This window comes from Lactuca virosa, chromosome 4 (genome assembly GCF_052849685.1).
Source record: "Lactuca virosa cultivar CGN04683 chromosome 4, Lactuca_virosa_CGN04683_v6, whole genome shotgun sequence".
NCBI classification, from domain to species: Eukaryota; Viridiplantae; Streptophyta; class Magnoliopsida; order Asterales; family Asteraceae; genus Lactuca; species Lactuca virosa.
In genome coordinates, this window is record NC_136429.1 from 294,398,391 (window position 1) to 294,408,859 (window position 10,469).

The window sequence follows — 10,469 nt, forward strand, 5'->3', positions numbered from 1 at the left end:
ATAACTAACCATCAACTTTTAGGGAAAATATAGGATTTTCCTGGGATAACCCAACTTTTCAAAAACGGACTGTTTAACAAATAACTAACGGATAATCAAACATCTTTCATAAGAAAATATAGGATTTTCTTAGGAAACATTTTTCAAAGGATCAAAGAAACATTTTTCACCAGAACTAAATACTTATGAACTCACCATCTTTATGGTGATACTCTTTCAAACTGCTTGTATTCTTAGGGCAGCTATAGACAGGTACTTTTATCAACTTTTGGAGAAGACGGAGCATTTGGAGTCACGTCTTTTACTTTTGCTATATACTCTTATGTACAAACTATGTTTTCAAACAAATGTAAATAATCATATTGTAATGTAATGGTTGTGTTTACTTTGCTTACTATGATACAACTGTTATGATACTACGCATGACGTCACCCACCTCCGAACGTTTCCACCGTTATTTCTGACGGTTCGGGGGTGTGACAGATTGGTATCAAAGCTATTGTTTATAGTGAACTAAGTATACCGAACCTTACATGATATACAACTATAAACACTAAGGGGCTGAAGTGCTATGAACTAAAAGTATGCTTTTAAAATATAAGTATTTTTACGAAAAGTATACAAGTATACCTACATACCAGAAACAATATTATGGGTAGAACAAAACAAAAGTGTTTGGATGTTGGACACTGCGGTTAAACCTGGGCAGTTATGTAATCATGTCTAGGGTCAATATAGCCTGATCAACTATATTCATTCGAGACATGACCAACATGTGCTTGGGAGTGACTGTGGTGTTGCAGTAGGCCTAAAACTTACCAAATATCCATACAACAAAATATCGATATAACAAAACTTACAACTTAAAATACTATATGAGTATTTTACGAGAGTCAAATGCATTGCAAAAAAAAATTCACTTCCAAGTGTTGCTACTCATTCCTTTTAGCGATTACTTATTTGCATTGGTAGCTTTTTCTTGTTTATCGCTTAGTAGAACACTCTACCACCCTCAAACTGACGGGCAGAGTGAGAGAACTATTCAAACCTTAGAAGACATGTTGCAGGCTTGTGTAATAAACTTCGGTAAAGCATGAGACATCCACTTACCATTAGTTGAATTCTCGTATAACAACAGTTATCACACTAGCATCAAGACTGCTCCATTTGAAGCCCTCTACGGCCGCAAGTGCAGATCACCTCTGTGCTGAGCAGAAGTGGGTGACACGCAGATGGCGAGAGGCCTAGTCCCTGATAGCACTCTCATTGGCCCAGAAATCATTAGAGAGACGAATGAAAAGATTGTCCAAATCCGTGAACGACTGAAAGCCTCAAGAGATAGACAAAAGAGCTACGCCGACAAGAGACGAAAACCCTTGGAATTTTAGGTTGGTGACCGTGTCCTACTGAAGGTCTCACCCTGGAAGGGCATGATATAGTTTGGGAAGCGTGGAAAACTAAATCCAAGGTACATTGGACCCTTCGAAGTTACTGCAAGGATTGGTCCAGTAGCTTATAGACTCTAACTACCACTCGAACTTAACAACGTACATCCTGTGTTTCTCGTGTCTAATCTGAAAAAGTGTCTATCTGATGAAACCCTTGTAATTCCACTCGAGGAAATTGAATTGAACGAAAATCTTAACTTTGTGGAAGAACCCGTCGAAATCATGGATAGGGAAATCAAACGAACAAAGCAAAGTCACATACCAATAGTGAAGGTTCGCTGGAACGCTAAGCGAGGACCTGAATTCACTTGGGAGCGAGAAGATCAGATGCAACAAAAGTACCCGCATCTCTTCCCTAGTCCATAAACACTTACTTTGTAAATAATTTCGGGACGAAATTCCCTCTAACGGGGGGATGATGTAACAACCTGATATTTCAAGTCAATATAATGATCTAAAGTCAAGTATTGTAACCTACTTTTGAGATAATAAAAATAGCGTCAAAAATGAAATGTTCAAAAATCTCAATTTGGATGTACTAAGTGGTAGATATCGTAACAAGGTTTTCAAAAATATAAAGAACACTAAAATCCGAGTTATAACGAAGGAGTTATGACCAATCGAAGATCTGCAACAAAACCTGTAAAACACTGTTAAGCATAAAATGCGAAATTTCAATAAAATACTTTTTTTGTCTTAGGTATCTAAATGAAAGTCGTAGATATCATTAAACCGTAAACGTACATAAAAAGAATGTCCAAATCTGACTTCGTATGAGGAAGTTATGATATTTCGAAGTTTCGGATATAGCAATAGACAACTAAAAACTCGAAATAGAGATCGAGCGAATTTTAGCCGACACAACCTAATGAGAATCGAAGATCTCGACAATAGTAGTGCAACGGTAAAAAGACAGACAAAAACGGGCGTCAGATGAAGAAGTTATGAATTTTTAACGGACTTTTCCTGTCCCGGTCTGTTAAAAATATATTATTAAAAATAAAATCAAAATTAGCCGACTGAGTCTAAACGAAAGTTGTAGAGCATAATCTCACCTACGCGTGAATATAAAGAACGTCAAAATCGGAACTCATATGCGAGAGATATGAATTTCTGAAGTTCGGGACACGAAACCCCACACTGTCAGGGAACTCACGACGTGAGCCAGAAGCTCACAACGTGAGCTTGTGACGGATGGGTGCCATAGACGGGCTATCGGACGTCGGGTCTATGCAAGGGATAAGATCAAAACTCACGACATGAACCACCCCAAGTTCACGACGTGAATCCCAAAAATGCACCCTATAAATAGAAACCGAGGGCTTCGGTTTTGGCTGCTCATTTCTATCCTCTCTCCTACTTTTACTCTGTGTTAAGCATCCCGAGACTACCCCGACGCCCCGGTTACGTGTCCAAGCCTCGACGAAATCCCGAAGTCCCGAAGTTCCCGAGAAAACTTGCTTCTTTCCAGTCGACGTGCTGCCCGAGTTAAACATCGTCTTCATCAAACCGTCACTTTTACCAAGTGAGTTCATACCCCTATCACTACACTTTTAAATGCTTTTTAAACACTCTTAGAGGGGGGGGGGGGGGAATACAAGTAAACACACGGTTAAAATCGTGTGAAAACATCAATCTTTTACTATAAATTCCTTGTTGTTGTTATAACTATCATACGAAAATGTTAGCATGCAAAACATCTTACGATACCATTTTACCCTCTCGGGATGAAATATGTTTGTAAATAAAAATATGCTTTATTTATATGTTTGCATAACACATCTTGACAAGGGTAACCATTTCAACTATAACATTACTTATATACAAGAAAATACAAATCATTGTTATGCCCTTATCAACATAGTAAAAAGGGTAATCATTTCGGACATAAACACATTCATTTCAAAAATATGTGACTTAATTGAGAATATGTGAGTCATTCGTCTTCATCATACCTATCAAGGTATACAAGAAAGCCATGTTTTATAACCAGAGTCTCCGCCCGGGGAACGTGATAAGTGTGTATAGATCTATACGGGACTGATGATCCCGCACCCTGGCTGTTAGCTACAGCCGGACCGGCAGGTTAAGGGTGACAAGTGTCATAACATTTCGACGCCTGAAGAACGTCGCTGCAGGAAAATTCATCTTAGTAAGGTTATGAAAACTCACAAGATAGACAATTATTATGGTATTATGTTTTACGGGAAAAGTAATATTACAATTATTTTACGTAAAAATACAAGCTTCCTATAGTTTTGTTCACTAATAAAACTATACATTTTCAGTATAAGTATGTCATATTTACTTACAAATTACAGTATTGGAGATTTAAGACTACTTCTCACTTTTAGGAAAATATAGGATTTTCCTGGTCTATATACATCCATTTTATACAACATCGATTCATAACTCATTTTATAAGAAAATATCGGATTTTCTGGAAAACAAACATGAACTTTCAAATGGCATGCATTTACTCAAATAACTACTTATGAGCTCACCAACTTAAATGTTGACACTTTTTCTTTGAAATAACTTGTATTATCAGGGAATCGCTAAACCAGGTTAGCAACTGCTTTTGGGGACTAATGCTCTGGCGTTAGTAACATCTTTTGGAACATCATATTGTATTTGACTTTTAAAACATGTAATACAACAATCATGTAAACTTTTCAAATATATATTATGGTGGTGTGTACTTTCTTTACTATTCAATTGTTATGATACTGTACATGACGTCCTTCGCCCCCGAATGTTTCCGCCGTTCAGGTTTGGGGGTGTGACATCTAACAAGTTAATCATCAAGGTATGGACTTTATACCTTCTGGAGATGGAGAATAATGCAAGACTTCTAGATCCAAGCTTGCTTCTAGCTTCCAAGCTTCACCACCACCTTCTTCTTCCTTTGGAACACACAAAAACACACGCTCAAGCTTCAAAATGCAACAATAGGGCTAGGGTTTGCAAGAGAAGACGTTTCTAATGATGGAGGCTGGAAATGGGGTGGGGAAATAGGACTTAAGGATCAATATATAGGGTCCAAACCCTCAAGATTAGGGTTTTTGTCCAGACAGTGTACACCCATCGTACACATCCTACACCCAACGTACTCCCAAAACGGCGTCGTTCCCTTAAATGTTCCTTACGCCCAACGTTCGTGTGTTCCGCCCAAATTTACAACAATCCCATTATGGGCCATTTTGCAACATTTATCATGCATAGGGCTAACATACAAATAATCTGCATACTTAAGGTCAAAAGTAGAAGTACCTCATCATTGAGATGTTACACTCTCATTCGAAATCGACTTTTGTATCTCAAACATATTTAAGAAACTCATATTATGAAGTTCGTAAACAAATTGACGAAACTTATAGTATGATGCTCTCCTTAGGAAACTAGAAGCTAATATCAAATGGTAATGAGATATTTAAACGCCGTAATTGATAATTAAGTGTCAAATGAATGTAAGCACCTAATGACTCTGTTCCACTTCCTTCATACCATCTATATAATTTAAAGTAAGCATAAAACAAATTGTATTATGTATTATATATATATATATATATATATATATATATATATATATATATATATATATATATATATATATATATATATATATATATATGGTATTTATGTGTAAAAACATATTTTATATGTATAACTACGTTTTATAATGTTTATAGGCATTTGGTAAAATTGGATGTATGCCACGTTTAACCAAGGTCAAGTGTAATTAGTTTCTTAGCCTATATAATGAATATTAGTGATTTTCATGTTATGTATACCCATTTTTATTATACAAACAAACATATACGTAAAGTTAATTTGCAAACAATTTGTAACCATACTCTAAGTTAAGATTTTTAGTATATAGCGGTTTATTAATAAAGTTAAAAGTATAATTTTAAAACCTACTTTAAAATCAACATGTTGGAATCCGTATTTACTCGACCAATTAAAGTAAAATACCTCAACCCAAAGATCAAACAATTTATCTAACTATATTGTATTGAAAATCTCAATCAATTTATCTATATAAACATATAAAGTTAGAAATAAATTGTTTTTTTGTTCTAACATGTTGATATACCCGAATACAATGCGAAGTGTAACTTATACATGCCAAATAATTGGATATATATTCAATTCCCTTTATGCAGATCCAATTCTATTCATTTCATTTTCACTTTGTGCTATTCGTTCTGCCAAATGTCCCTAGTTCTCGATTTTGTTCGGACCGACTTGTTTCTTAAATTACTATATTACCCTCAGCCTTTATGTTATATCCTCCGCCATCACCCGGATCTCCGGTCTTTTTCAACGTGAGGTTAGGGCTTTAATCACACCCCAAAAGCCCGGAGCCGCCGCCTTCTTCGCCTCTATTGACATCGATATTCGCAGTCAGCCGTGAACTCGTAGCTCATCGTTTCTCCACACTCACAAGGTAATCTTTACTTGCATGATATTGTCAACTATTTTCATCTCTGTAACATTGAAATCCTTTTTCTGTTGACGAATTAAACGAATTTGAAATCGATTAGTTAGTTCGATAGTTTCTTTCACTCGTCAGCGAATCAGTATTTCCCGTTCTTCTACGTATGATATATCAGTATTTGTCGAGTAGGGAATTGATCTCGTACAGCTTTGTCGTGCTTTGGTTCTTAGGGTTGAAAATTAATGTTCGACAGAGAGGATTATTGATCTTATGTGTACAAATTGATGTACTACTAGTAATAAATTAGGCGAGAAGAGCAAAGAACGAAAGTTTACCATCACGAAGGGATTTGCGATAAGAGTTAAGGTCACCACCACAATCAAATTGCAAACTGTTGAATGTTATTATGATGAGGAATTGTACCAGCATATAGAGGACCTTAGAATATTTAAATTTCTTGAATAGATCAAACATGGAAGCAAAAGCAACCAAATAAAAGAAAAGTAAATTGTCTGTTATTGGTTTACCTTAGCTAATTACTAACAAAGTTATCCACAAAACGGTAGTTTTTCATTTATACAAATGCCTTCAGATGAGATCTGTCACATTTGAACATCCTTCTTTGGATTCAACATACCATTGACTTTGCTGTTAAATATTTTTGTCACTGCTTTGATACTAAGCAATTTGCATAACTTGATTATGAAAAACTATTTTTAAACCAGGTTTTTACATATACTCAGAGGGAGTTGGTTGGATTGGATCCCAAAGATAAATGTGCTTGGAGTTATGAGATTATACCTTTCATGCTGTGATATTACTTCTATACATACTGTTGCAAAGGCAAGATGCCATATAAATATCTTTCAAGACTTAGAGGCTCATTCAGTCAGGGGATTCACAGAACCAATATAACTCTAGAAAGCACCCTTCAGGGCTCATTTGAAGTTCTTCTCTGCCATGGGAAAACTTTATTTGGTAACCCAAGATTCTACTCTGTACCATTTCTAGAACCTGGTGACCTAAATACCCTTCTTCAACACTATACTGCATGTGCATCTCAATTGAACTTACAATCAACAAGCAAAAAGAACAACCTTTCTGTTCTTGGAGCTCTTTCAAGAACATTCTCAACCCCATCTGTATCCGGACCTTCATTTCAAGTTTGTGGCTATCACGCTGATAATCTGCTATCCAATCCTAATCATTTCCAATCTGTTATCACCAATCATAACATTCCCATGGCTCTTTCAAGTTCAAGATCTTTACTAGGGTGTGGATCATTAAACAACTTAGCTTCCTCACATAGACACCTCATCGATAATTCCAATCTTTCTTTTCCTACCCGAGGTTTCCATAGTTGTCACAAAATCACCATGAATTCAAGAAACAATAAAGAATCAGAAAGCTTCTCTCTTTATGGATACTTCATCTACCATGTCGCCAAAACAAATGGCATCTCCAATCCGTTTCTTGGTATCGACTGGAAAAGCTTCCACATCTCATCTCCAACTTTTCTAAATTCCGGAACTGCCTCTGATGTGTTCTCAGACAACAACTCTCTGTGTGATGATCGGGTTACATCTTCTTCCAATACTGATAGGTAATGTTTCTTTTTTCTTTTTTCTGACATTGTTAAAGAATATGAAAATAAAATAATCTCATGATTACAGAAAGGTGTTATCGGATAGATCATTGAAGCTAGTTTCTGGATCATGTTATCTACCCCACCCTGAGAAGGAGGAGACAGGTGGCGAAGATGCACATTTCATATGTTCTGATGAACAAGCAATAGGGGTAGCAGATGGGGTAGGTGGGTGGGCTGACCTTGGTATTGATGCTGGGAAATATGCACGTGAACTTATGTCAAATTCAGTAAATGCAATACAAGATGAACCTAAAGGGTCTGTTGATCCTGCTAGGGTTTTGGAAAAAGCTTACACCAAAACTAAAGCTAAAGGATCCTCAACTGCTTGCATTATCGCCCTCACAAATCAGGTACTAATTAGTAATTATTGACTTTGCAATAATTAATTAATTAATATTGTTAACTTTATAGGGTCTTGATGCTATTAACTTGGGAGATAGTGGGTTTATGGTGGTGAGAGATGGATGTACTGTTTTTCGATCACCAGCACAACAACATGATTTTAATTTCACGTATCAGTTGGAGAATGGAAGTAATAGTGATTTGCCGAGCTCTGGTCAGGTTTGTTGAGTCCATGCGAAAAGACATATTTGCCCCTTTTGACCGGTTTTGTATTTGATGATGCATGTATCATGTTCTGATGTTCATGCATGCAGGCATTTTTGATTCCTGTTGCTCCAGGGGATGTGATAATAGCAGGAACAGATGGGCTGTTTGACAACTTGTATAATAATGACATCACTGCCATTGTGGTGCACGCGGTTCGAGCAGGGTTGGACCCACATGCGACGGCTCAGAAAATAGCGGCTTTGGCACGGCAAAGAGCAATGGAAAGAGACAGACAGACACCTTTCTCTGCTGCTGCTCAAGAAGCTGGGTATCGTTATTATGGTGGAAAGCTTGATGACATCACTGTTGTTGTCTCCTTCATCACCTCCTCTTCCAAAACTGTAAATCTCTCTCTCTCTCTCTCACACACACACACACATAAATTGATGTTGTTTTTGTAAATTGAATGGGGTTGTTTGTGATGGGTGTGCAGGATGAGTCATCAAGTTAATGGATTGAGTCAGGTGGGTGTGTTACATCTTACATGGAGTGGTGGATAGTAATAGATGTAAATAAAAAGAGTGATTAGTTTATATGTTCTTGAACAAGGGACAAGCAAAATGGGAATCGTTGTTCATTTACATCTTATAGCTTCTTCTAGGTTTTCGAATAAACTGGACACTGACCTTTTTTGGGTGATTCATTTCTATTCAGATCTTTTTTTCAACTTTAAAAAAAAAGTTATTTGGACTACTATGATTCAGTTACAGGGTAACAATGAATTGGGTTGGATGTGCAAAGCATTCATCAAATCTAACATTCTTTGACATGAGGATCTCAAAATAATGACTTTATATTTACTTTCTGTGTTCACGTATTATTAGATATGGATAGATCAAAACGACCATATGATTCTATCGAGGGTTGAATATATATTTTTTATAATGAAATATCACTTTGTCTGAGTTGGTGCCATTTTGGATTTGGGAAGTATGTAATCTGTGTATGCTCTCATTTGCATCAAACATTTGCAATTTCATCGCCTATTAAAATCTGAAATCTTTAGTGTTGCCGTTTGTTTGATTAACTGATACCTTTTTATGGTGTTTCATAAATATTAAGCTACTTGGGTTTTGTTAAGCTTTATGGTTTTTGCTACATAAAAACACAATATTTTGGAGTCCGAATTGTTGTGTTTTGGATATGTTTTTTTTGACTTTGTACATGTTATTGTTATTTTGGACTCGAATTCTTGTTTAGGAAAACGTATGGAGTTTGAAATCTTAGATTTTTGAATTCTGTCACATCTAAGCGGTTTGAAAGTGAAACTTAAATCCAAAATGCAATCTTTTGGATTAGGGATGAGCAGTTTGTCTCAAGTCCCGATCCCGTACCGGAACCGGTACCGAACCGTACCGAATCTAAAAATACGGGACGGTACTTGGTACTCCAAATATATGAAATTCGGGAATCGGTACCGCCGGTACCGGTACAAGTACTGAAAACCGTTACCATTCCCGGTATCGGTACCAGTGATATTAATTCGGTTCGGTACTCGGGATTGACTTTCGACCAAATTTGGTTTTCGGGAAATCGAAAACGGTACGAGTCGGTACCGGTTCCGTCCCACGCTCATCCCTATTTTGGATATGGTTGTTTTTGTGAAAATCCCTAACAAATATTGTGGCAACTATTTGTCATGAGTAATGGCTTGTATAATAGGATGTAATTTTGTAACATTTTCTATCTTTGCGTTGTTTGTTTCTAATTCTTTAAATATTACATTTGTAAATTTATATAAAATAGGGTTTGGACCATTCACGTGATGCTGCGGAAACCCGGTATGTTGAAAAACACAGTGCGACATCGAAACAACTTTCAACATAGTTTAAAGTTTAAACCTTCAAGGGTGTTTAGATCGTAACTTTATTTGTATACTTTTCTGGTTCACATTATAAATGAGTTCTCCGTAAAGTGAAACGTTAAAGTATATAAAATAAGATTTCAAATCCAACAATTATGTAAATTATGTATGGAGGAGACAATAAAAAAAATAAATATTTGGAAGTGTATCTTGAATGTATTAAATTTATGAGTTCATACCACAATAAATACCATAAAAGTTTATAATGTTTAAATAAAAAAATAATATTAATAAAAATGACAACTATAAAAAACAATCATATAAGAGGCTGAAAATGTTTAAAATATAATAAGGTATCAAAATCGTAACTTAAAAATACAAATAAATTAACTTTAAAATTTCGAAAGATAAAAACTGTTTGATAAAAAAAACATTAGGGTAGAAAATGCAAACATAAGATTTTTTTATTAATAGAAACAAATTTGCTATCTTCATGAAAATACTTATTCCACATCT

General features: G+C 35.8%; 1 protein-coding gene across 1 annotated transcript; it reads left to right on the forward strand.

The window, feature by feature from the left end:
- Positions 1 to 5,709: 5,709 nt before the first annotated feature.
- LOC145108400 (Protein phosphatase 2C family protein) lies at positions 5,710 to 8,842 on the forward strand. The gene is made up of 6 exons (XM_079045422.1): positions 5,710 to 5,901; positions 6,618 to 7,495; positions 7,566 to 7,890; positions 7,952 to 8,101; positions 8,197 to 8,490; positions 8,583 to 8,842. Exons 2-6 carry the CDS (start codon positions 6,741 to 6,743, stop codon positions 8,598 to 8,600), a joined length of 1,542 nt encoding a protein of 513 aa, XP_078901548.1. The 5' UTR covers positions 5,710 to 5,901; positions 6,618 to 6,740; the 3' UTR covers positions 8,601 to 8,842.
- Positions 8,843 to 10,469: the final 1,627 nt, after the last annotated feature.